Genomic DNA, 27372 nt, shown 5'->3' on the forward strand with positions numbered 1-27372 from the left:
CCTCATGCCCAAGACCCGTTTTAGCAGCGCCCCAGTGGGTGGCATGTCAAGTCCAGACAGAAGTGGGTCTGAGCAGTAGCAGAGTCAGCGGCATTTCAGGACGCGGGACCCCGGAGTCAGCCTCATGGCGGGGAGGCTGTGGGGGTTTAGTAGGTCCTGCATTTCTCCTGGACAGACCAGCATTTCCGCCCTCCAAGAGCCCAGGGCAAGAGCAAGGAGTCAGCACGCAGTCTCAGAGACCCACTGGTCATGGAACGTCTCAGCTAAACCATCCCTGCCGGGGTCTTGCAGGGACCTCTGGGGCTAGTCCCTGGCTCCAGGCAGGCCGGGGTTCCGTGACCCCACTATTGCCTGTGGAATTCCCCCGAGATCAGGGGCTTTCCTGGCCAACTTTCCCAGTGAAATCGCATCCGGTCACAGCCTCTGCAGTCCCCTCATTCCCAGGCTCCCTGGGGAAACGGGGCGGAATCGCTGAGACTTCTTTTCTTTTTTTTTTTTTTTTTTTTTGAGATGGAGTCTTGCTCTGTCGCCCAGCCTGGAGGGCAGTGGCATGATCTCGGCTCACCGCAACCTCCGCCTCCTGGGTTCAAGCCATTCTCCTACCTCGGCCTCCACAGTAGCTGGGATGACAGGCACCTGTCACCACGCCCGGCTAATTTTTGTATTTTTTTAGGAGGCACGAGACTTCACCGTGTTGACCAGGCTGGTCTTGAACTCTTGATCTCGTGATCCGTCCGCCTCAGCCTCCCAAAGTGCTGGGATTACAGGAGTGAGCCACCGCGCCCGGCCTGACCCTGAGATATCTTGATCTCAGATTTCTGACCTCCAGGACAGGGACAACACGTTGTGATCAAGGTGCAGCCTCTGGCATGGAGATTGGCAAGGCCTGAGTCTGCTCCAGCAGCCAAACAGGACGGCCAGGATGGCTGCGACACCGGAGGGAGACCCGAGGTCTCCACTCATCACCCAGGCTGGGGGAGAGCAGTGGACAGAACCCCAGAGGAGGGTTAACCGAAGCCAGGTCCCACCCCACTTACCTGGCCACTGTGCACCCCTCAACATCCTCACACGGGATGCCTCAGCCTCCCGAGTAGCTGGGATTACAGGCACCTGCCATTACGTCCAGCTCATTTTTTCTTTTTCCGTTTGAGGCAGAGTCTTGCTGTGTCACCCAGGCTGGAGTACAGTGGCACGATCTCTTCAGCTCACTGCAAGCCCGCCTCGGGTTCAAGCGACGGTTGCCTCAGCCTCCCAGTAGCTGGGAAGCTGAGGTTGCAGTGAACCGGTGATCTGGCCACTGCACTCCAGCCTGGGTGACAGAGCAAGACTCCATCTCAAAAAAAAAAAAAAAAAAAAAAATTAACTGGACATGATAGCAGGTGCCTGTAATCCCAGCTACATGGGAGGCTGAGGCAGGCTTAATCTTGAACCCAGGGAGGCTGAGCTTGCAGTGAGCCGCGATCACACCACTGCAGTCCAGTCTGGGTGACAGAGCCAGACCATCTCAAAAAAAAAAAAAAAAGAAAAAGAAAAAAGAAAGAAAATTAGCCGCATGGTGGCGTGCCAAGACCTGTCATCCCAGCTACTCGAGGCTGGAGGCAGGAGAATCTTTGAACCTGGAGGCGAGGTTGCAGTGAGCCGAGATCGCGCCACTGCACTCCAGCCTGGGCCACAGAGTGACACTTGGTCTCAAAAAAAACAAACAAAAAGTCGGCTGTGCTCCTGGCGTGTGTGGCACACACACAGGGGTCTTCGCACACAGGTGCACGCCTTGTTGTGTGAGGGAGGCTCTATTTCGCAGTTCCCATCTGCGTTATCTCCCAGGCTCACTCCACCATCCCTTCTCATTTCCTTGTTTCTGTTCGTCCCGCCTTGTGCAGACCTGCCAAGGCCACCACCCCCTAACACCAGTTTCTGAAGCTGTTCCCAACTGCTTCCCTCCTCTGCCACCAGCCCAAGGAGCCAGGAATGACTCCCTGTCATGCTGGTGGCTCACGCCTGTCATCCCAGCACTTTGGGAGGCCGAGCGGCGGATCACCTGAGGTCAGGAGTTCGAGACCGCCTGGCTAACATGGTGTCCCCGCCTCTACTGAAAAAATACAAACATTAGTCAGATGCGTATGGCACAGTTCCAGCTACTTGGGAGGCTGAGGCGGGAAAAATCGCTGAGCCTGGGAGGTGGGAGGTTGCGGTGAAGGAGATCTCGCCATCGCCAGCCTGGGTGACAGAGCCAGACCTCAAGCCTTTTAAAAAAAAAAAAAATTAGCTGGACACATGGCAGGTGTTCTGTAATCCCAGCTACTCGGAGACCGGGCAGGAATCACTTGAACTCGGGAAGCAGAGGTTGCAGTGAGCCGAGATCGCTACCACTGCACTGCAGCCTGGGTGACAGAGCAAGACCTGCCCTCAAAAAATAAGCAAATAAATAAATAACAATGGAAACTCACTAGTAATGTGGGCTTCATGCATGAATGTGTCTCAGCACTGATGTCTGAGACCAGCCTGATGGTAGAACCCTGTTCCCTACTGGGGCACAATATCGGCCTGGTGGTCGGGCTGCCTGTCATCCTGTTGCTCTGGGAGGCTGAGCGGGCGGAACCCGGGAGGTTGCCGTGAGCCGAGATCGGTGACCACTGACCTCTGCTCATGACAGAGAGACTCCATCTAAAAAAAATAAAAATAAAAATAAAGAAAATGATCCCATCCCCAGACTGAAGGTGGAGGGAGGTAATTATGCTTTTTTAAATTTTTTTTTTTTTGAGACGGAGTCTCAGCCTGTGGCCCAGGCTGGAGTGCAGTGGCCAGATCTCAGCTCACTGCGTGCTCTGGCCTCCCTTGGGTTCACGCATTCTCCGCCTCAGCTTCCCAAGTGTAGCTGGGACTACAGGCTTCTGCCACCCCTGCCCGGCTAGTTTTTGTATTTTTAGTAGAGACGGGTCAACTGTTCGCCAGGATGGTTCCCATCTCTGACCTCGGATCCTGCCTCGGGCCTCCCAAAGTGCTGGGATGACAGGGTGGTGTGAGCCGTCGCCGGTGTTGGTTTTAAAGGGTTGTTTTTATTTCATTTCTATTTTAGTTTACTTGGTGGGGATCCATGTGCAGAAAGCATGCAGGTTTGTTATGTGGGTACACATGCCATGGCGTTTGCTGCATCCATCAACTTGTCATCTAGGGTTTTAAACCCTGCATGCATTAGGTATTTGTTCCGATGCCTTCCTCCCAAAGCCCCCACCTCCCTCGACAGGCTCTGGTGTGTGTGATGTTCCCTCTCTGTGTCCATGTGGTGCTCATTGTTCACTCCCACTGATGAGTGAGAACATGTGGTGTTTGGTTTTCGTTCCTGTGTGAGTTTGCTGAGAATGGTTTTAGCTTCACCCATGTCCCCAAAGGACAAGAACTCATCCTTTTTCATGGCTGCATAGTATTCCATGGTGTCTATGTGCAATATTTTCTTCATCCAGTCTCATTGATGGACATTTGGGGTTGGTTCTAAGTCTAGGTTTTAAGCCCCACATGCATTAGGTATGTCTTACCTTCCCCTAACCCCCACCTCTACAGGCCCCAGTGTGTGATGCTCCCTCCCCTGTGTCCTCAAGGTTCTCACTGTTCAACTCCCACTGATGAGTGAGAACATGTGGTGCTTTGGTTTTCTGTGTCTGTGAGTTTGCTGAGAATGCATGGTTTCCAGTTTCACCCACGCCCCCGCAGACAGGAACTCATCCTTTTTCATGGCTGCATAGTATTCCATGGTGTCTATGTGCAACATTTTCTTTCACCTTAGCTCAATATCACTGGATGGAGGCTTGCTGGTTCCTCGAAGCCCAGGTTTTAAGCCCCACATGCACATTAGGTGGTGTTTCTCCTAATGCTTTCCTCCTAGCCCCCACTCCCTGACAGGTCCCCGTGTGTGATGCTGTGTTCCCTCCCCGTGTCCATGTGTTCTCATTGTTCAACTCCCCACTGATGAGTGAGAACACATGTGTTTGGTTTTCTGTCCTGTGTGAGTTTGCTGAGAAATGATGGTTTCCAGCTTCATCCATGTCCCTGCAAAGGACATGATCTCATCCTTTTCATGGTCATGTAGGTATTCCATGGTGTCTATGTGCCACATTTTTCTTTCTGTAGTCTATCATTGATGGGCATTTGGGTTGGTCCCAAGTCTTGGCTATTGTGAACAGTGCTGCAATAAACATACATGCATGTGTCTTTATAGTAGAATGACTGACCATCTAAAGGGTTATTTTCTTACATGTGACAAATTACTTAGAACTGAATGCTTAGTAATACTGGGAAGACCTAAGTAAGATCATCAATCTCTGGTTTGCAACATTGTCACCCCCATTTGTAAGATGTTACCCTGGGAAAAAAGCTGACCCAACTGTGCCAGTGTGTTTGTGTTTAATTTTTTTTTTTATTCAGATGGAGTCTTGTCGTCGCCCAGGCTGGAGTGCAGTGGCACATCTCAGCTCACTGCAACCTCCTCCAGCCCCGGTTCAAGGTGATTCTCCTGGCCCAGTCTCCCAGGTAGCTGGGACTACAGGCAGGCACACCACCACGCCTGGCTAATTTTTGTATTTTTAGTAGAAATGGGTTTCACCGTGTTGGTCAGGCTTAACCCTGACCTTTGTGATCTGCCCGGCCAGCCTCCCAAAGTGCTGCTGGGATGACAGGCGCGGAGCCACCGCTACCGGCTGTTGCCATGATTTTCTTAATACCATTCTTTCTCTAGTCGCCTTTAATTGCAAGAATGCAGTATAGCTTACATAGAGCATAACAAATATGTATGAATTAACTGTTTATGTTATCAGTAGGCTTCTTGGTTAACAGCAGGCTGTCTATTACTAAGGTTTGAGGAGTTGTTACACTTGGGGCCGGGCTGTGGCTCAGGGCCTGTCATCCCAGCACTTTGAGGCTGAGATGGTGACCACAGGTCAGGCATGAATCATCCCACACGTGAAACCCCATCTCTACTAAAAAATACAAAAACTAGCAGGAGGTGGTGGCCGCCTGTGGTCCCAGCTACTCTGCTGAGGCAGGAGAATGGTGTGAACCCGAGGCGGAGGTTGCAATGAGTCGATCACGCCACCGTGACTCCAGCTCTGGGCGACAGAGCGAGACTCCATCTCTGCTAAAAAAAAAAAGTTACACTTGGATTTTTCTTTTTTTTTTTTTTTTGAGATCGAGTCTCTCAGCTTCTGTCAGCCCAGGCTGAGGCAGTGGCCAGATCTCAGCTCACTGCAAGCCCTCCCGGGTTCCCCGCCTCCTCTGCTCTCAGCCTCCCGAGTAGCTGGGACCACAGGCGCCCGCCACCTTGCCCGGGTAGCTTTTTATTTTCTAGTAGAGACAGGGTTTCACTCTAGATGGTCTCGACCTGTTGACCTCGCGGATCCCGCCTGCCTCGGCCTCCCCAAAGTGCTGGGATTACAGGCTTGAGCCTCACTGCGTCCCGGCTCTTTTTTTTAGATCTGAGCCCCGCCCACGCCCAGGCTGGAATGCAATGGCGGATTTCAGCTCACGCAACCTCCACCTCCTGATTCATGCATTCTCCCACTTCAGCCTCCCCAGGCTGGGATGACAGGAGCCTGCCACCACGTGCCTGGCTAATTTTGGTATTTTTAGTACAGATAATAGGTTTCACTGTGTTCAAGCAGGTCTCGATCTCCTGACCTCGTGATCCACCCGCCAGCCTCCCAAAGTGCTGGGATGACAGGCGTGAGCCACCGCCGCCCAACCCTCTATACTTGGATTTTTAACTGCAGGACATGGCAGGTCTGTAACCCCACATTGTTGAGGAGTGTCTGCATCAACACATCTTGTTTGTAGGTTAAATATATCCAATTTAAAAATAAGGAAGCGGTTAGCCGTGAGGTGACATCAAGACAACCCCGTCACTTCAGCCCCTCGGGCGTGGTGGCAGGCACCTGTCATCCCAGCTACTCGGGGCTGAGGCAGGAGAATCGCTTGAACCTAGGAGGCGGAGGCTGCAGAGAGCCGAGATCCCCCCACTGCACTCCAGCCTGGGCGACAAGAGCGAAAGTCCATCTGAAAAGCACAAAGAAAACCCGTGGGAGACTTTGTGGCTCTGGGTGCAACTTCTAGCCTCCTGGGCTGCAGTGAACGTTTCAGTGTGTCTGTAGACAGCGCTGGCAGGAGACACCTGGGCCCCCAAGCAGACTCTGGCGCGGTTGGTAGGAAGCAAAAAGAAAGCAAGAAAAGAAAAGAAAAAAAAGAGAGGTACAATATGCCCGGTTGGCTGGAAGCCCAGGCGTCCTAATGAGTCAGGGTTTCATTACAGAGGAGATCTGAGAGGTATCTGCTGTAAGCTCTGGTTGCTGAAAAGTCACTGGCCCCGGGGGACTCCTTGACCCCAGATTCATGGTAGGTCAGAGTGGAGGAAGGATGCTGGGGAGCGGTGGGCAGCCCAGGGGTGGGGTGTAATGCGCCTGTCCAGTGTGCTATGCTTCTGCTGCCCTCAGCACTTAGGGAGGAGGTGGCCCACCTCCGGCCTTTTTTTTTTCTGAGGAAACGGTCACATTAACATATTGCAGTATTCTCCCCAATTCGATCCAGGGGCACACAGGCACGTCCAAAGCCAATTCGTCCCTGAGGCCAGCTCCTCTGACCGTCACCAGCACCAGCTGGATGGCCCCACCACCGAAGCGGACCTCACCTCCCTGTTCTCTCACCGCATCCCCGCCTCGACCACGCACCCTGAGGCCCCAAAGCCTTGTCTTCCCTGCCATCTGAGGCCTCACGATAAAATGGCCCTGACTCCAGCAGCACCCACGACCTGGTTCACGTCTGCTTGAGATTTGTTCGCTTCTTGTCCCTCCCTCCTCTCTTCCTGTCTCTTTCCTTCTTCCTCTCCTTCTTTCCTCCCCTTCCCTGTCTCCCTTCCTCCTCCCTCCCTCTCTGTTCCTCCTCCTCCCTTGATTCCAACGCAACGGATCGAACGGAATACCCAATGGACGGGCACTTTAAAATGGACCGGAAAATGGATCGCCCAAACTGACCAACGGATCGCCACGCACCAACGGATCGACCTGCGCCTGACCCAGATCTGGCACGCATCGTTCGAGCTGCCCTGATCTGCCCGCCGCCCGCTTGGCAAGCCTGATCTTTGCGTTTTGGCGTTGCCGAACCTGATCGATGATCGATCGATCGACTTGATCTTTGATTCCTCCTGAGCGGGATTACAGGCGCCCGCTCACCACGCCTAATTTTTGTATTTTTAGTAGAGATGGGTTTCACGCATGCTGGCCAGGCTGGTCTCAAAACTCCTGACCCATCCAGCCTCAGTCTCCCAAAGTGCTGAGATGACAGGCGTGAGCCGCCAGCACTCAGCCTGCGTCCCCATTTCTATAAAATAATTAAGAATTAGCCGGATGCTGCCGCCGGGTGGCTCTTCTGCCTGTAATCCCAGCACTTTGGGAGGGCCGAGGCGTGGCGGATCACTGCAGGCTCGTAGATCGAGACCATCCTGGCTAACATGGTGAAACCCCGCCTCACTAAAAAAATACAAAAAACATTAGTCGGGCGAGTGGCGGGAGCCTGCAGTCCCAGCTACTCGAGCTGCGGGGCAGGAGAATGGGCGTAAAACCCGGAGGCAGAGCTTGGTGAGCTGAGATCCGCCACTGCACTCCAGCTCGGGCGCGACAGAGTTTGTGACTCCGCCTAAAAAAAAAAAAAAAAAAAAAGAAAAAAAAAAAAAGAAATGAACACTATCTCCACAAACTACTGGGAGGCTGAGAGAGGGACTACTTGGAGTCTAGTGAGTTTGGCTGGGCTGCAGGAGCTTGGCACTCCATCTCACTTCATAGCACTCCAGCCCAGAGACAGAATGAGACTGTCTCTGGAAAAAAAAAAAAAAAAATTAGGTGGTTAGTTGTTTGTCTCACAGCCTGTAATCCCAGCATCTCTTTAGCCGAGGCGGGCTTAATCACCTGAGGTCAGGAGTCCAAGACCAGGCTGACCCACACGGTGAAAACCCCGCCTCTACTTAAAATACACAAAGTTAGCCAGGCGTGGTGGCACATGCACCTGTCGGCCCCAGCTGGAGGCTGAGGCAGGAGAATGGCGTGAACCTGGGAGGCGGAGCTTGCAGTGACAGGGTATCCGCTGCTGCACCCAGCCTGGCGACAGAGTGACCACCAAATAAATGAAAATTAAGTAAATAATGATAAATAATAAATAAAAATCACGCAGGTGCAAACTATGGCTCTACTCTGCTGGAGACAAGAATCAGGAGTTTTGCCGATTTTGAGATGGAGTCTGTTGTGACTTCAGGCTGAGTGCAGTGGCGAGATCTCGCTCACTGCAACCTCCGCCTCCCCAAGCTGAAAGGATTCTTCTGCCTCTTGGAGTAGTGTGGGATTACAGGTGCACACCACCACTTCTGGCTACCTTTTTTGCTTTTAGTAGAGACGGTTTCATTCATGTTGCCAGTTGCCCTGAACTCCTGACCTTGTAGGTGATCCACCCACCGGCCTCCCAAAGTGCTGGGATGATGAGTGTTTCACCGTGCCTGGTCTTCCTCCTGTCCCTTCTCTCTTTTTTTTTTTTTCTGAGAAATACAGTGGAAACTGAAAGTCATTAGTTCCCAAATCACACTTTTGGAGTACTCTCTCTTCCTTCCTCCCACGGCTTTTCCTGTGTGCTGCACTGAGCTGTTCTGAGGTAAAAGCGTGGGGTAGTTTTGCCTCGTCATCCCCTTGTCATCTCCACGCTTCTGCCCAGGACCTGCCTGGCACCTCCTCCTGCATTTCAAGTCCCCCTGTGTTCCCGCCTGTGCCCGTCTCCACCCTCTCCTTCCCAGGCCCTTGTTTCCCCAGAGCTGGTGGGCGATGCCCCACCCAGGTTGGTGCATCAGAGTCAGCCTCTGCCCAGAACGCCAAGGGCATGGCGGCGTCGAACACGGGTGCCTCCGCACACGGGCCCAGCTGTGTCCTCAGCTGCAGGCTCTCAGGGTCTCACCGTAGGACTTTGATGTGCTTTCTTCTTCTGTGAGTTCACCTGTCACCCGTGTCTGCCTACAGCAGGGTCCCAGACCCAGGGGGACCCGAGACCGAGCCGTCTGTGCTGGGAATGGGCATTGCACGTCCAACGCCGCTCATTTCAGAAATGCCTGAATTCTCTACAACATGTGACTTCTGGGCCGGGCGCCGTGGCTCACGTCTGTCATCCCAGCACTTTGGGAGGCCGAGGCAGGTGGATCACATGAGGTCATGAGTTGAGACCAGCCTGGTCATCACGGTGAAACCCCGTCTCTACTAAAAATGCAAAACTTAGCCAGCGGTGGTTGGCACCTGCAATCTCAGCTACTCAGGAGGCTGAGGCAGGAGAATGGCGGGAACCCGGGAGGCAGAGGTTGCAGTGAACTGAGATTGCGCCATTGCACTCCAGCCCGGGCGACAGAGCGAGACTCCGTCTCCAAAAACAAGATGTGAATTCTGAACCTGTAGGAGGAAGTAGGAGAGGACTCCATCCCTGGGGGAGGCAGGACTTTTACCACCCAGGGACTGGGTGCTGTGGGTGCCTCGGCTGACCAAAACAAATGAGCACAAACTGGACGGCTTAAAACAACAGACATTTATTCTCTTGCAGTCCTGGAGACCAGAAGTCTGAGATTCAGCTTTCTCAGGGTCACAGTCCCTCCAGAGGCTCTAGGGGAGGATCCTTCCTGCCTCTCCCAGCTCCTGGGGGCTCCAGGCGTCCCTGGGCTTGTGGCCGCATCACTCCAGTCTCTGCCTCCGTCTCCACGTGGCCTCCTCCTCTGGGTCTGTGTCTCCTCTTCTGTCTCTTAGGACACCTGTCATTGGATTTAAGACCCCCCCTCATCCAGGAGGATCTCCTCTCACACTCCTTCACTTAATAGCATCTGCAAAGACCCTATTGCTGAATAAGGCCTTATTCCAGGTCTGGGCATTAGGACACGGACAGATCTTTCTGCCAGTAGCTTCACCCACCGCAGGTGACCCAGTTCCTCCCGGAGGCTCCCAGGAGGCCCTTCCCGCCCTCCCAGCCCCTGGGGCTCCCAGGCCCCTGGGCTTCAGGGCCACACTCACTCCAGTCTCTGCCTCCGCCTCCCTCGGCCTCCCTCTTGTGGCTCAAGGCCTCCTCTTTCTGTCTCTTCAGAAGGACACTATTGCTGTCTTTAAGACCCTCATCCAGGAGGATCTCCTCACTCCTTCACTTGATTTCCAGCATCTGCAGCTCCCCTATTGCTGAATAAGGCCTTATTCCAGGTCTGGGCATTAGGACACGGACAGATCTTTCTTGGGATGCTATAGTTTAATTCACTGCAGGTGTATCTAGTTCCCTCCCGGAGGCTCTATGGTAGGGGAGGCTCCTTCCGCCTCTCCCAGCTCCTGGGGCTCCAGGCCCAGCTTGTATACGATTACCCAGCTCCTGCCTCCGCCTCCACGCGGGCCTCCTCCCTCTGGGTCTGGGCGCCTCTATCTCCTTGTGAAGGACACCTGTCACTGCCTCTTTAGAGTCCACGTGTTCCCAGAAAATCTCATTGGAATTAATTATATCAGCAACAACGCTCTTCCCAAGTAAGGTCAGGTTCTGAGACTCCAGGTGGACGTCAATTTAGGGGGCGGTGGGGAGAGAGGTAACTCACCCTAGAACAGCAGTGGAGAGAGAAGAAGCTGGGGCAGGGCTCGGTTTCTAGTGAACACGCCTGTCATCCTTAGCATTCTTTGAGGCCGAGGCTGGCAGATCACTTGAGGTCAGGGAGTTCACTGGCGCCTGGCCATCGATGTGGGAGAAACCCCATCCTACTAAAATACAAAAAATTAGCCGGGCGTGGTGGGCAGACGCCTGTCATCCCAGCTACTTGGGAGGCTGAGGCAGGAGAATCGCTTGAACCTGGGGCAGAGTTTGCAGTGAGCGGAGATCGCACCACGCACTCCAGCCTGGGGAAAAAAAAGAGGAACCGGGCTGCAAGGTGGGGGCTCCAGGGACCGGCTGAGGTTGGGCTGGAATTGAAAAGGGTGCCAAGAACGACACAGTTGATAAATTCAGAGGGAGGGGAAAGGGTGTCTGGGATTGTGTGCGCTGAGCAAACAGAAATAACAGACTTCAGCGTTGGAAAGGGAAGCCGGGGACACGTCGGTGGGTGCCCCATTCGGGGCTGGACTTTACAAAGGGCTTTTTTTTTTTTTTTTTTTTTTCTTTTCGAGACGGGAGTTTTTACTCTGTCACTCCAGGCTGGAGTGCAGTGGCGTCATCCCGGCTCACCGTAACCTCCGCCTCCCGGGTTTAAGCAATTCTCTTGCCTCAGCCATGGGAGAAGCTGAGATTACAGGCACCTGCCACCATGCCTGGCTAAATTTTGTATTTTTACTAGAGACGAGGGTTCACCATGTTGGCCAGGCTGGTCTCAACTCCTGACCTCAGGTGATCCACCTTGCCTCGCCTCCCAGAGCTGGGATGACAGGCGTGAGCCACCACACCTGATCACTGATATCTTTTTTTTTTTTTTTCTGAGACAGAGTCTTGTATCACTCCAGGCTGGGAGTGCAGCCTGCATCCTGGCTCACTGTAACCTCTGCCTCCCAGGTTCAAACTATTCTCCTGCCTCAGCCTCCGAGAAGAAGGGATTACAGGCACCTGCCACCATGCCTGGCTAATTTTTTTTATTTTTTACTAGAGACGGGGTTTCGGCCATGTTGGCTAGGATGGTCTCGGCGACTGCTGACCTCAGGTGATCCACCTGCCTCGGCCTCCCAGAGCTTGGGATGACAGGTGTGGTTTCACCATGCCTGACCACTACGATATCTTTTTTTTTTTTTTCTGAGACAGAGTCTTGCTTATTACCCAGGCTGGAGTGCAGTGGAAGCATCCTGGCTCACTGTAACCTCCGCCCCAGGTTCAAACTATTATCCTGCTTCAGCCTCTGGAGAAGCTGGGATTACAGGCACCCGCCACCATGACTGGCTAATTTTTTATTTTTAATAGAGATGTAGCTCTACCATGTTGGTCAGGGATGGCCCCTAATCTCTTGACCTCAAATGATCCACCCACCTCGGCCTCCCAGAGTGCTGGGATGACAGGCGTGAGCCACTGCACCTGGCCACTAACGTATCTTTAATAAGATCCGTCATCTGAGACCGGGAGCCACCTCCCCTGTCTGGGCACAGGGAGGAGACACAGGCAGGAGCCCCTGGATACCAGCATTCACCCCTCCAGGGCTGAATTTACTCTGTCAGGAAGTTGCCCAATCCTGCTTGAATAGCTATAGCCTGAATTCTAATTATAGCAAACAGAAACACTGGCAGAAAAAAAAAAAAAATGAGAACGGGGAACATGACAAGTTTCAAAGAAAGAATCTTTCAAGGAAAGTCTGCCGCGGGTTACGAACCTGCTGACCCCCGGGATCCCAGCCCGTGGGAGAGAAAGGGGGTCTCTGACCCCCATTGGGTCTGACTTTCCGGGGTGGGGCCCCGGCTGGAGCTTATAAAACAGCTCAATCTGGGAGGATAACCTTCGGTTTGTCTTCGGGGAAGCTGCTTCTAGCACACACAGGGAAAATATCAGAAACATCCTAGAGACTGGGACACTCCAGAGACACCTTTCATGCTGTTTCTTCCACACAGGACTTGGATCTGCATTTAAGGTACGGCAAGCACGGGAGGCGGTGGACGGTGGGTTCCTAAATCCGTCCTGGAAGACACGGGGCATTCATTGGCACCGAACCGGTTTCCGCTGAGACCTGCCGTCCGTGGGTACCACACGGCACGTTGAACGGCCCGGTACCAAAGAGGGATGCTTGCGATCTCATTCATCGTTGGTATGTGGCTCGCGTGCTGGAAGCCGTCATGTCATCTTAGACGCCTTGGGTTGAGAAAGGTGATAGCGTTAGAAGTCATGTTACTGTGTTTTCCGGTTTTTCGGCGTGCTTGCTAGAAAAATGTAAACACCCACACATGCCTAGGGTTCTCTGTTTATTAGAAAGCTAGTGAAAGAGCTCACGCCCAGGGTGGGCTGACTGCCAGCCGGGTAGCCGCTTTTGGTGCTGGGACCCCAGTCTTTTCATGCCGTTCTCAGTGGTTTTCAAAGGCTGGTGGGACTCAGAATGTCCCAGACGGCTGGTGAAACCTCAGGTCCCTCCTCGCAGCTTTATTCACAGTGGCCAAGAGGTGGCGTGAGCCCTCATACCCCTCTATAGATGACTGGAGAAATATAATGTGGTCCATCCACACAGTGGAGTATTACGCAGCCATGAAAAAGGAACAAGCAGCTTTATTCACGGTAGCCAAGAGGTGGAGACAGCCCTTATACCCCCATCTATAGATGAATGGAGAAATATAATGTGGCCCATCCACACAGTGGAATATTATGCAGCCATGAAAAGGAACAAGCAGCTTTATTTACGGTAGCCAAGAGGTGGAGACAGCCCTCATACCCCTCTATAGATGAATGGAGAAATATAATGTGGCCCATCCACACAGTGGAATATTATGCAGCCATGAAAAGGAACAGGGCTTTGCCACAGGTGGCAATGTGGGTGAACACTGAGGACATCATGCTTCCTGACAGAAGCCAGATACAAAAAGATACATAGTGTCCAGACAATTGCATTTATTCCCTATGTCCAGATACAGGCGAATCCACAGAGACAGAAAGTGGATGACTGGTTGCCGGGGCTGGGTGGGGGAAGCACGGGTCTTTAATGGACCTGGGGTCTCCTTTTGGAGTGACGACAATGTTCTAGAAGATAGAAGTGGTGGGGTTTTTTTCCTTTTTGTTGTTGTTTTTTTTTTTTTTTTTGAGACACAGACTCACTCTGTCGCCCAGCCTAGAGTGCAATGGCGCGATCTCGGCTCACTGCAAGCTCTGCCTCCCGGGTTCAAGCCATTCTCCTGCCTCAGCCTCCTGAGTAGCTGGGATTACAGGCACCCACCACTATGCCCGGCTAATTTTTGTATGTTTAGTAGCAATTTTGTATGTTTAGTAGAGTAGTAGAGATTTTGTATGTTTAGTATGTTTCGTATGTTGGTCAGGCTGGTCTCGAACTCCTGACCTCGGGCAGTCCACCCCCCCCCTCCGCCTCCCAAAGTGCTGGGATGACAGGCGTGAGCCACCGCGCTTCGCCAGCGAAAATATTAATCAATAAATGTTAAGAGCACAGATGTCCCAACGTTCTCCGGTGTCTTCCTGGACCACGGCCCCTACAGGCAAGTGTGACTGTGCGTGGTGTGCCCAGCACACTTTGGACCGTGTGGCCACTATGGGCACTCACCCCCTGGTCTCTTGGCTGAGCTGAACACAGACTCTGTCCGAATGGAGACTCTAGATACTGCCTGTTGCCTTGCAAGGCCTACTGATGCTAAAGCCATTTGGTTCTTTAAAAGATGGTAGGCTGGGCGCGGTGGCTCACACCTGTCATCCCAGCACTTTAGGAGGCAAAGAAGGGAGGTTCGCCTAAGGTCAGGGGTTCGAGGCCAGCCTGGCCAACATGGTGAAACCCCGTCTCTACTAAAAATACAAAAATTAGCTGAGTGTGGTGGCAGGTGCCTGTCATCCCAGCTACTCAGGAGGCTGAGGCAGGAGAATTGCTTGAACCGGGGAGGCGGAGGTTGCAGTGAACCAAGATCGCACCATTGCACTCCAGCCTGGGCGACAGAGTGAGACTCCGTCTCAAGACAAAACACACAAAAAACACATTATTTATGGTGGTGATGGGTTTGAGGACAGCCCATTAAAATTGGCATTTGAGGACCAGGCACTGAGACTCATGTTTATCATCCCAGCACTTTGGGAGTTTGAGACCAGCCTGGGCCACATAGTGAGACCTTGTCTCTACAAAATAATTAAAAAATGGCCGGGCGCGGAGGCTCATGCCTGTCATCCCAGCACTCTGGAAGGCCGAGGTGGGCGGATCACGAGGTCAGGAGATCGAGACCATCCTGGCTAACATGCTTCAGTCCCAACAAAAAAAAAAAGAATTAAAAAATTAGCTGGGCATGGTGGTGCACGCCTATAGTCCCAGCTACTCAGGAGGCTGAGCTGAGAGGATCATTTGTACCCGGGAGTTCGAGGTTCCAGTGAGCTATGATTGAACCTTTGCACTCCAGCCTGAGCAACAGAGCAAGATCCCATCTCTAGAAATAGAAGAACAAAAAAATGCGTCTGAGTACCTCCCCGCCACACCCGAAGCCCTGTATGATTTTGAGACTTCACTCAAGTAAATGCCTTCAGCCGATAAGCGATGCAGGCCCGTCCTCTATCCCTCATTCAATTAGAAGCACTTCCTTTTTTTTTTTTTTTTTTTTTTTGAGATGAAGTCTCACTCTTGTTGCCCAGCCTGGCCAACATGCTGAAACCCCGTCTGTACTAAAAATACAAAAATTAGCTGGGCATGGTGGTGGCGGGCGCCTGTCATCCCAGCTACTCGGGAGGCTGAGGCAGGAGCATCTCTTGAACTCGGGAGGTGGAGGTTGCAGTGAGCCGAGATCGCACCCCTGCACTCCGGCCTGGGCGACAGGCGAGACTCCATCTCAAAAATAAAAAAAAGGAAAGAAAAAAAAAAGAAAGAAAAGTATCACCCCACAGCACGGTGTAGGAGAACCACCCTGTCTGGGACATGGGAAACAGTTCCAGCCCAGGAGGCTGAGGCCCTGCACCCCTTTGTTACGGTAACTGCAGCCACTTAAGAATTTCTGTCTGTGTTGACTCATAATTCTAATTAAACTTCCTTCCATTGCTTTGTCATCTGAGTTTCCCGCTGTGCCACAGGGGATGAGTTTTCCTGGTTTGTGGATACAGCCGGAGCCAAGAACAGACTATCCTTTTTTTTTTTTTTTTTTTTTTTTTGAGACGGAGTCTCACTCTGTCACCCAGGCTGGAGTGCAGTGGTGCGATCTCGGTTCACCGCAACCTCTGCCTTTCAGGTTCAAGCGATTCTCCTGCCTCAGCCTCCTGAGTAGCTGGGATTACAGGCGTGTGAAAAATTATTGTTTTAATTGACAAAATTGTATATATTTGTGGTGTCTAACCCTGTTTTGAAATATGTATATGCCTTGTGGAATGGCTAAATCAAGATAATTAACATACATGTGACCTCATCTGCTTTCTTTTTTTATTTTTATTTTTTTGAGGTGGAGTCTCTCTCTGTTGTCCAGGCTGGAGTGCAGTGGTGTGATCTCGGTTCACTGCAACCTCTGCCTCTCGGGTTCAAGCGATTCTCCCACCTCAGCCTCCCGAGTAGCTGGGATGACAGGCACCTGCCACCACGCCCGGCTAATTTTTGTATTTTTAGTAGAGATGGGGTTTCACCATGTTGGCCAGGCTGGTCTTGAACTCCTGACCTCAGGCGATCCACCTGCCTCGGCCTCCCAAAGTGCCGGGATGACAGGCGTGAGCCACCGCGCCCGGCCGGTAGAGGTTCTTTCAAAATGAAAAGGCTGACACACACACAGATGCGTACACACACAGAAATGCACATACATGCTCACATACACACTCATGCAAACACCTTTGTACACATACATTCACACATGCATGCACATAAATATGCACTTTCAGGCACATGCAGGCACGCACACGGGCAGACCCTCATGCGTGTATATTGGTGTATGCACATGTGTGTATGCATGGAACGCACGCACAGATACATACGCATGAAAACACACAAGCACTGAGTGTATCTGCATGCATGAAAACACACAAACACAGCCGGGCATAGTGGCTCACACCTGTAATTCCAGCACTTTGGGAGGCCAAGGCAGGCAGATCACCTGAGGTCACGAGTTCGAGACCAGCCTGGCCCACATGGCGAAACCCTGTCTCTACTAAAAAATACAAAATGTAGGCTGGGTGCAGTGACTCACACCTGTAATCCCAGCACTTTGGGAGGCCGAGACGGGCGGATCACCTGAGGTCAGGAGTTTGAGACCAGCCTGGCCAACATGGTGAAACCCCATGTCTACTAAAAATACAAAATTAGCCAGGCGTGGTGGTGCCTGCCTGTAATCCCAACTAGTTGGGAGGCTGAGACAGGAGAATCGCTTGAATCAAGGAGGCAGAGGTTGCAGTGAGCCGAGATCGCGTCACTGCACTCCAGCCTGGGCAACAAGAGCGAGACTCTGTCTCAAAAAACAAAAACAAAAATTAGCTGGGCGTGGTGGCAGGTGCTTGTCATCCCAGCTACTCAGGAGGCTGAGGCAGGAGAATCGCTTGAACCCGGGAGGCGGAGGTTGCAATGAGCCGAGATCACACCACTGCACTCCAGCCTGGATGACAGAGCGAGACTCTGTCACACACAGAAAAGAAAACACACAAACACGTATGTGTGCACCCAGATACACGTGGGCACACAAATGTACACAGATGGGCAGGCACAGAGCCATGTATGCTTATAGACACGTGTGCACAGGCATGCACGCGGTCATGTGCAAACGTGCAAACAGACATGGCTACGCACAGGCATGCACACATATACACCCACGTACACACACACACACGGATATTCGTGCACACAATGCACACATGTACAAGCACACTGCAACCTACATGCGTGTGCAAAGGTGCCTGTGCGCACTCACACACACACACACATACACATATGCACACTCAGTAGTTTTCCCTCCAGAAGCAGCTCCTGCGTTACCTGCAACCCAGTTTCACAGCCAGTCCCCGCTGCCTGACTCTCCGTTCTCCTCCAGCAGGCACCTCCGTCCTTCCCGATGACCCTCCTTTGGCTGACGCTGCTCCTGGTCGCCACGCCCTGTCTCCTGCAAACCAAGGAGGGTAAGAGTTGGAGAAAAAAATCGACCGTGGAGGGTGGGGGGGCGGGGGACAAACGCACAATGTCACCTTCTGTTCTTCGGGGAGACTTTCCATGTTGAACGCATGGCAGAGTCTCGTGCGGCGGGGTCAGGAATGACTCAGAGACCTCCTTGTACCCGTCGCCAAGTTCCCTGTAACACAGCGTCTGGCACAACTGCAATACGATGTCACAGGCAGGCACCTGGTGGTGACACAGACGCCTTGTGAGGTCTTTGGATGAAAGTCGCACGCTGGGATCTGGAGTGCCAGTTTACCATTGTCAGTTTCCTGCGTGGTTTATCTTCTGTTTTCATTTTCTTTCTTTTTTCTTTTTTGTTTTGTTTTGAGACAGAGTCTCGCTCTGTCACCCAGGCTGGGGTGCAGGGGCGCGATCTCAGTTCCCTGCAAGCTCCGCCTCCTGGATTCAAGCGATTCTCCTGCCTCAGCCTCCCGAGTCGCTGGGATGACAGGTGCCCGCCACCACGCCCGGCTAATTTCTGTATTCTTTTTATAGAGACGGGATTTCGCTATGTTGGTCAGGCTGGTCTTGAACTCCTGACCACAAGTGATCCGCCTGCCTCGACCTCCCAAAGTACTGGGATGACAGGTGCCCGCCACCACGCCCGGCTAATTTCTCTATTTTTTTTTTATAGAGACAGGATTTTGCCATGTTGGTCAGGCTGGTCTTGAACTCCTGACCACAAGTGATTCGGCTGCCCAAAGTGCTGGGATTACAGGTGCGAGCCACTGTGCCCGGCCAGCCAGGCTGGTCACGATCTCCTGACCTCATGATCATCCACCCGCCTCGGCCTCCCAAAGTGCTGGGATTGCCAGCGTGAGCCACCGCACCCAAGTATGTAATCCCAGCACTTCGGGAGGCCAAGGCAGGTGGATGATCATGAGGTCAGGAGATCGTGACCAGCCTGGCTAACATGGTAAAACCCTGTCTCTACTAAAAATACAAAAATTAGCCGGGCATGGTGGCAGGACCCTGTACTCCCAGCTACTCGGGAGGCTGAGGCAGGAGAATCGCTTGAACCCAGGAGGCGGAAGTTGCAGTGAGCCGAGATCACACCACTGCACTCCAGCCTGGGCGACAGAGCACGTTGGGAGGCCGAGGGGGGCAGATCACGAAGTCAGGAGTTCCAGACCAGCCTGGCCAACACGGTGAAACCCCGTCTCTACTGAAAATACAAAAATTAGCCGGGCGTGGTTGTGGGCACCTGTAGTCCCAGCCACTCAGGAGACTGAGGCAGGAGAATCTCTTGAACCCGGGAGACGGAGCTTGCAGTGAGCCGAGATCGCACCACTGCCCTCCAGCCTGGCGACAGAGCGAGACTCCGTCTCAAAAAAAAAAAAAAAAAAGTCTGAGCATGGTGGCGTGCACCTCTCGTCCCAACTACTTGGGAAGATCCATTGAACCCAGGAGGTGGAGGTTGCGGTGAGCTGAGATCGTGCCATTGCACTTCAGCCTGGGAGACAGAGCGAGACTCTATCTCTAAATAAATAAATAAATAAATAAGTAAGTAAATAAGTAAATAAATTAGTAAATAAATAATAGTCTTATAAGAATTTTTTTCTCAGTGCGTTTGTTTGAAGGAATAAATTATGCTTCAAAGTTAGGGGGAAAATAATGCCAGAAGTCTAAATGTTCTTCTGTTTTGGTCTTGCTTATCAGACCCAGGTTGTTAACCTTGATAACCACTCAAGATCCTTACAGTTTACAGACTCATTTCCTCAAGTTTTCTAAGTGGCCGATCAGAGATAAACCCCTAGAGAAATATCTGATGTATGTTTCTCGCCTCGGGTGACCAGCAAAATGTGATAGAATATTGCCTTTTACCGGCCGGGCGCGGTGGCTCACACCTGTCATCCCAGCACTTTGGGAGGCCGAGGCGGGCGGATCACTTGAGGTCAGGAGTTCAAAACCAGCCTGGCCATCATGGTGAAACCCCGTCTCTACTAAAAATACAAGAAATTAGCCGGGCGTGGTGGCGGGCACCTGTCATCCCAGCTACTCGGGGGGCTGAGGCAGGAGAATCGCCCCAACCCAGGAGGTGGAGGTTGCCGTGAGCCGAGATCGCGCCACTGCACTCCAGCCTGGGTGACCGAGCGAGACTCTGTCTCCAAAAAAAATAAAAAAAAGATTTGTGTGTATCTCTTCTAACTGCAACCTGTCACCATTTTAGATCCAAATGCACCAATCAGGAACCTAAGGATTAAAGAAAAGGCTCAGCAGTTGATCTGGGACCTGAACAGAAACGTGACCGACGTGGAGTGTATCAAAGGCACCGACTATTCTATGCCGGTAAATCCTATTCTCTACGGTTGACAAACGAGACGTTTCCGTCTCCCGCAGCAATCTGAGAACCAGTACTGCTCCCGTCACTGTTGTCATAAGTACCTGGGTTCTGCCCCGAAGCCAGCTGTGGGATTTCAAGTGAGTTTGGAGGGTCTGGTTCCCCATCTGCGGGATATCCAAGGTGGCACACACTGGACAGGGTGGACGTGAAAATGAAACGAGGCTAAGCTAGGACTGCTGGAAAACCAAACCCCACGCCGGGTGCGGTGGCTCACGCCTGTCATCCCAGCACTTTGGGAAGCTGAGGCGGGTGGATCACCTGAGGTCAGGAGTTCAAGACCAGCCTGGCCAACATGGTGAAACCCCGTCTCTACTGAAAATACAAAAAAAATTAGGTGTGGTGGCGGGCGCCTGTAATCCCAGCACTTTGGGAGGCCAAGGCAGGTGGATCATTTGAGGTCAGGAGTTCGAAACCAGCCTGGCCAACATGGCAAAACCACGTCTCCACTAAAAATACAAAAATTAGCCGGGCGCGATGGCTCACACCTGTCATCCCAGCACTTTGGGAGGCTGAGGTGGGTGGATCACCTGAGGCCAGGAGTTTGAGACCAGTCTGGCCAACGTGGCGAAAGCCCATCTACTAAAAATATAAAAATTAGCCAGGCGTGGTGGCAGGTGCCTGTAATCCCAGCTACTCGGGAGGCTGAGGCAGGAGAATCGCTTGAACCCGGGAGGCGGAGGTTGCAGTGAGCCGAGATTGCGCCACTGCACTCCAGCCTGGGGGACAGAGCGAGACTTTGTCTTGAAAAATAAAAATAAAAATAAAAATCAGCCAGACGTGGTGGCGGGCGCCTGTCATCCCAGCTATTCAGGAGGCTGAGGCAAGAGAATTGCTTGAACCTGGGAGGCGGAGGTTGCAGTGAGCTGAGATCGTGACACTACACTCCAGCCTGGGCGACGAGAGCAAACATCCGTCTCAAAACAAAACAAAACAAAAAACAAAAGTGTATGCTCAGGAAACATGGTCCTCATCCCGAAATCCTTCCAAATCCCCCAGCTTGTCATCACCTGCGTTCTCAGGGTTGGAGAACAGGGCCAGACCTCACGGGGCGGCCCAGGTGAGAATGTGAGCGATTTCCAAGTCAGTGTCTTGTGGTAAAGGAATACGTTTCCTTGAGAACCCGTTTCGTCCCTTCCAAGTGCTATGTTTGTTCAATAGAATTCAAATCACAGGCCTTTATGTGTCTGCTCGGGCCACCATTGCAAAGTCCCACAGCCCAGGACGCCTGAACAACAGACATTGATTCTCCCATAGTCCTGGAGGCTGGAAGTCTGAGATCCAGGTGTGGGCAGGGCTGGTTCCTCCTGAGGCCTCTCTCCTGGGCTTGGAGACGCCGTCTTCTCCCTGTGTCCTCACAGGGTCGTCCCTCTGTGTGCGTCTGTGTCCCCATCTCCTCTTCTTATAACGACACCAGTCCTATTGGATCAGGACTCTCCTTAATGACCTCCTTTTACCCGAATCGCCTCTTTAAAGAGTCCAGCTCCAAATACAGTCACAATTGAACATTAGGGCTTCGATATGTGATTTTTGGAGAGTGGAGATTAAACAGTTTAGAACCCCAAAGCGATTTTACCATATACCGTGGCAAACTGACTCTCAAGTTTATCTAGAACCACAAATGTTGGGGGGGAAAAAAAAAAACTAAGGAAATTTTGTCCGGGTGCAGTGGCTCGCACCTGTCATCCCAGCACTTTGGGAGGCCGAGGCGGGCGGATCACCTGAGGTCAGGAGTTCGAGACCAGCCTGACCAACGTGGTGAAACCCTGTTGTCTACCCAAAAATATACTTTAAAAATTAGCTGGGTGGTGGCGGGCACCTGTAATTCCAGGTACTCGGGTGGTTGAAGCAGGAGAATTTCTTGAACCCGGGAGGGAGAGGCTGCGGTGGGCCGAGATCGCACCATTGCACTCCAGCCTGGGCGACAAGAGCGAAATTTGATCTCAGAAAACACCCGAACATCCTTAGCATCAAATTCAGCATGGTCTCCCCACAGCCATCACATTCCCGTGTCTCTCTCAGGCAATGAACAACAGCTATTGCCAGTTCGGAGCCATTTCCTTATGTGAAGTGACCAACTACACCGTCCGAGTGGCCAGTCCCCCGTTCTCCACGTGGATCCTCTTCCCTGAGAACAGTGAGAAAAATGTTCATTGTGTGTCTGTTCTTTCCGTCTGTTCCCTCCCTCTCTCCCTCCCTGTGTCTGTCTTGTCTGTCTTCCTTCCTTCCTTCTCTTTCTCTTTCTTTCCCTCCCTGCCTCACTCCCTTCTTTCCCTATCTTCTTCTCTCCTTCCTTCCTTCCTTTTTCTCTTTTCTTTTTCTTTCCTTCCTTCCTTCTTCCTTCCGTTCCATCCTTTCTTTCCTTCTTCCTTCCTTCCTTCCTTCTTTGTTTCCCTCCCTGCCTCACTCCCTTCTTTCCTTCTCTTCTCTCCTTCCTTCCTTCCTTTCTTTTTTCTCTTTGCTTTTCTTTCTTTCCTTCCTTCTTCCTTCCTTTCCTTCCTTCCTTTCCTTTCCTTCTTCCTTCCTTCTCTTTCTCTTTTTTTCCTTCCCTGCCTTACTCCCTTCTTTCTCTCCTTCCTTTATTTTCTCTTTTCTTTTCTTCCCTTCCTCCCTCCCTTCCTCCCTCCCTTCCTTCTCTCTGTTGTTCTTTCTTTTTCCCTCTGTCTTTCTCTTTCTCTTTCTCCGCGTCCTGGGTTCAAGCGATTCTCCTGCCTCAGCCTCCTGAGTAGCTGGGATGACAGGCGCCTGCCACTATACCCGGCTAATTTTGTATTTTCAGTCGAGACAGGGTTTCACCTTGTTGGTCAGGCTGGTCTCAAACTCCTGACCTCGTGATCTGCCCGCCTCACCCTCCCAAAGTGCTGGGAGTACAGGGGTGAGCCACCGTGCCCCACCTTAAATAGAGATGGGGTGTTGCTATGTTACCTAAGCTGGTCTCAAACTCCTAGGCTCAAGTGATCCTCCCACCTCAGCCTCCCGAGTAGCTGGGATGACAGGCGCCCGCCACCACACCCGGCTAAGTTTTGCATTTTTAGTAGAGATGGGGTTTCACCATGTTGGCCAGGCTGGTCTCGAACTCCCGACCTTAGGTGATCCGCCCGCCTCGGCCTCCCAAAGTGCTGGGATTATAGGCGCGAACAACTGTGCCTGGCCTTGAGTTAATTATTTTTAAGTTTAATAGATTTCCAAGTAGTTATGCTGAGTTGGAAAAAAAGAGCACGCCAGAGCGTGACACACAGAGTGATTTCATTTATACAACTGTCTTGAAATGGCAAAATTTTATAAATAGAAAACAGTCTCCTGGTTTGCAGGGATATAAGCAGGAGCGAGAGCTGCAGACAGGTGGGTTTGGCTGTAAAACCCACTATAAAACTCCACTGTGGGAGGCCGAGGCAGGTGGATCACCTGAGGTCGGGAGTTCGAGACCAGCCTGGCCAACATGGGGAAACCCCGTCTCTACTAAAAATACAAAATTAGCCGGGTGTGGTGGCAGATGCCTGTCATCCCAGCTACTCGGGAGGCTGAGGCAGGAGAATCGCTTGAACCCGGGAGGCAGAGGTTGCAGTGAGCCGAGATCGCGCCACTGCACTCCAGCCTGGTCGACAGAGCGAGACTCTGTGTAAAAATGAATAAATAAAAGAATATCTAGGATCTCTCTGTATTATTATTATTTTTTTTACAACTGCTTGTGTATCCTCCATGGTCTCAAAATACAAAAGGCACTCTAAAAAGCGATTCGAATTTTATTTATTTATTTTTTTGAGACAGAGTCTCCCTCTGTCACATAGCCTGGAGTGCAGTGGTGCGATCTTGGCTCACTGCGATCTCTGCTTCCCAGGTTTAAGAAATTCTCCTGCCTCAGCCTCCCTAGTAGCTGGGATCACAGGGGCCCAACATCACACCTGGCTAATTTTTTAATATTTTTATTAGAGACGGGGTTTCACCATGTCGGCCAGGCTGGCCTCGAACTCCTGACCTCAGGTGATCTGCCCGCCTTGGCCTCTTAAAGTGCTGGGATGACAGGTGTGAGCCACCGCGCCCGGCTAATATTTGCATTTTTAGTAGAGACGGGGTTTCTCCATGTTGCCCAGGCTGGTCTCGAACTCCTGACCTCAGGTGATCCACCCGCCTGCCTCCCAGTGCTGGGTGACAGGTGAGCCTCACACCTGGTCCCCGGGATTTTGACTTTTTCTTTTTTATGTTTGTGAACCCAGGTGGAGCTGGCCGGCGCATGAGAATCTTGACCTGCTGGGTTCATGACGTGGATTTCATGAGCTGCAGCTGGGTGGTAGGGGTCTCGGGCGGGGCTCTGGCTGCTGACGGCCCAGTACGACCTGTACTTGAACAATCCCAAGTAGGTGTGCTGCCCTTGGGGCCGGGCTGTCCTCGGGTGTAGGGGGCTCGGGCACGGTCGCCCTGGCAACCTTTTACTCAGCTACCGCAGCAGCCACGAACAGCACAGGTGTCTTCACTACAAAACGGATGCCGGGAACACGGACGGGTGTCGGTCTGATGACACTCTGCCACTCTCCCAAGGGATCTCAAAGTTCCTACATCTCCAGGAGGGGCAGGAGCACAGCCGTCAGCATCCCCTGCACAGATAAGTTTGTCTCCTTTTCACAGATTGGTGAGTAGCCCACTTCTACATTCGGCCCCACCCTGATTTCCGCGTAGGCCACGGAGCCCAGCCTCAGGCTACATCCTACCGGACCGGCGCCTCACATGGCCGGGCCTCGCATTTCCAGAGGCTGCACGTTGGAGGTCAGGTGCCACGACTGCTCCTAGGGAGCCCTCCTGCTGAGAGGTCACTTTCCTCACGTCTTCATATGGTAGAGAGAGAGAGAGATGAAGTTCTGGGGTCTCTTGTTAGAAGGGCACTGACACCATCACGTGTCCTGTCACGGGTCATAGGATCCCCCTGGCCACGGCCCCACCAAGAGCCAGGAGCTCTCATGTCCCTACCAGTCATAGGAGTCTCTGTCATGGGGTCCCACCAAGAGTTAGGGGACCCTGATCATGGGTTCCACCCTGAGTTATGTGATCCCTTATCATGGGTTCCATCATGGGTCATAGGACCCCTCCCAGCATGGGTCATAGAATCCCTCATTATGGGTTCCATCATTGGTCATAGGATCCCCTCTCATGGGTTCCATCAGGGGTCATAGGATCCCCCATCATGGGTCCTAAGCCAGGTCATAGGATCCCAACAAGTAGGGATCCCCTCTCATGGGTCCTACCATGAGTTATGAGACCCCTGATCCCTTATCATGGGTCCCATCATGGGTCATGCAACACCCCCATCATGGGTCATAGGATCCCCAATCATACGTCCCATCATGCACCATTGGGTCCCCCTATCATGGGTTCCACCATGAGTCATGGGATCCCTCATCATGGTCCCATCATGGGTCATGGGACCCCCCACCCTGGGTCATAGGATCCCCCATCATGGGTCCTATCATGAGCCATGGGACCCCCCCATCATGGGTCAGGAGAGCCCCCATCATGGGTTCCATCATGAGTCATAGAATCCCCCATCATAGGACATAGGATCCCTGTCATGGTCCTCACCTCGGGTCATAGGGACCTATTATGGGTTCCATCATGGGTCACAGGATCCCTCATCATGGGTTCCATCATGGGTCACAGGATCCCTCATCATGGGTTCCATCATGGCCTGGCATCCCCATCACGGGTTCCATCATGGGTCACAGGATCCCTCATCATGGGTTCCATCATGGGTCACAGGATCCCTCATCATGGGTTCCATCATGGGTCACAGGATCCCTCATCATGGGTTCCATCATGGGTCACAGGATCCCTCATCACGGGTTCCATCATGGGTCACAGGATCCCTCATCATGGGTTCCATCATGGGTCATAGGATCCCCTATCAGGGTTCCACGCCTGGTAGATCCCTTGCGGTCCTATCATGAGTCATGGGACTTCAAGAACCCAGGTCATGGGAGCCTCCATTGTGGGTCATGGGTCATGGGAGCCCCCATCATAGGTTCCATCATGAGTCATGGAATCCCTCATCATGGGTTCCACGGGCCTGCGGTACCTCAATGCATGCATCCACCCTCATAACTTCAGCCCACCCCAGTCACCTCCCAAAGGCCCTACCTTCTAACACCGTCCAACCAGGGGTCAGGGCTTCAACACAGGAATTTGGGACAGGAGGACACACACTTTCAGTCCACAACATCCAAGTCTGGGAACCCCAGGCGTGAGAATGTCAATGTCAGAGCCGACGGTTCCGACCCCACGGGAGAAGTCAATTTGGAAGAGGAGGGGAAAATGAGGAAGAGGAGGAGAAGGACAAGGAGAAGAGAAGGGAGGAGACGAAGAACATGAGCTGGGGGAAGAGGAGGAGAAGGAGGAAAAGAGGAAACAGAGGAAAAGGAGGAGGAGGAGGAAGAGAAGAAGACGGAGGGAAAGGAGGGGGAGGTGGAGATGGGGAGGGAAGGAGGAGGAGGAGAAGAAAGAACAAGAGGCAGAAAGAAGGAGGAGGAGGAGAGGGTGGAGGAGGAAGAGGAGGGAGAAGAGAGGGAGGAGAATGGAGGGAGGGGAGGGGAAGGAAGGGGTGGTGGAGCTGAGGGGGAGGAGGAGAAAGGGACAGGAGGAAGAGAGGGGTTTGCCGATGATGATGGCGGCGATGATGTAACATGATGATGATGATGGAGCGCGGATAAATGATACGATGATGATGACCATGATGTACAAGAATGATGATGATGATGATGATGATGAACCGCCATGATGATGATGATGATAACATAAAAGATGATGATGATACGATGATGATCCGTGATGATGATGGCGATGCAGATTTAAGCGATGATGATGGCCAAGAAATGGTCGACTTTGTTCATGATTTTAAACAATGATGATGATAAATGATGATGCAGAGAACGCAAATATGATGATGATGCGATGATGATGATGATGATGATGCGCCGATGCGATGCATTGTCGATGCGATGATAAGCAAGTGATGATGACAGCAGATGATGATGACAAATGATGAGATAAAGCGATGAATGTGACATGATGTGATGGACGATGATGCTGGCACGATGATGATGATGATGAAGAACGCAACAGGATGATGATGATACGGTCGATGTGATGATGTGATAGCAACATGATGATGATGACAATGAGGAGAGGATGGAGGAGGGAGGAAAGAGGGGGAGGAAAAGGAGGAGGAGGGGCAGAAGGAAGATGGAACAGG

The 27372-nt window shown here is 52.2% G+C and overlaps 1 protein-coding gene across 1 annotated transcript in view; it reads left to right on the top strand.

Moving 5' to 3' along the window:
- The first annotated feature begins 12339 nt into the window (after nt 1-12339).
- LOC101000289 (interleukin-3 receptor subunit alpha-like) overlaps nt 12340-27372 on the top strand; it is a 33311-nt gene continuing 18278 nt past the window's right edge. The window contains 8 exon segments of the mRNA XM_031661841.1: nt 12340-12622; nt 17673-17757; nt 19965-20083; nt 22158-22272; nt 24350-24444; nt 24446-24489; nt 24580-24667; nt 24669-24766. Of these exon segments, the coding sequence (XP_031517701.1) occupies nt 17694-17757; nt 19965-20083; nt 22158-22272; nt 24350-24444; nt 24446-24489; nt 24580-24667; nt 24669-24766 (623 nt within the window). The 5' untranslated portion in view covers nt 12340-12622; nt 17673-17693.

Source organism: Papio anubis, unplaced genomic scaffold (assembly GCF_008728515.1).
Source record: "Papio anubis isolate 15944 unplaced genomic scaffold, Panubis1.0 scaffold264, whole genome shotgun sequence".
In the NCBI taxonomy this organism is placed as follows: domain Eukaryota; kingdom Metazoa; phylum Chordata; class Mammalia; order Primates; family Cercopithecidae; genus Papio; species Papio anubis.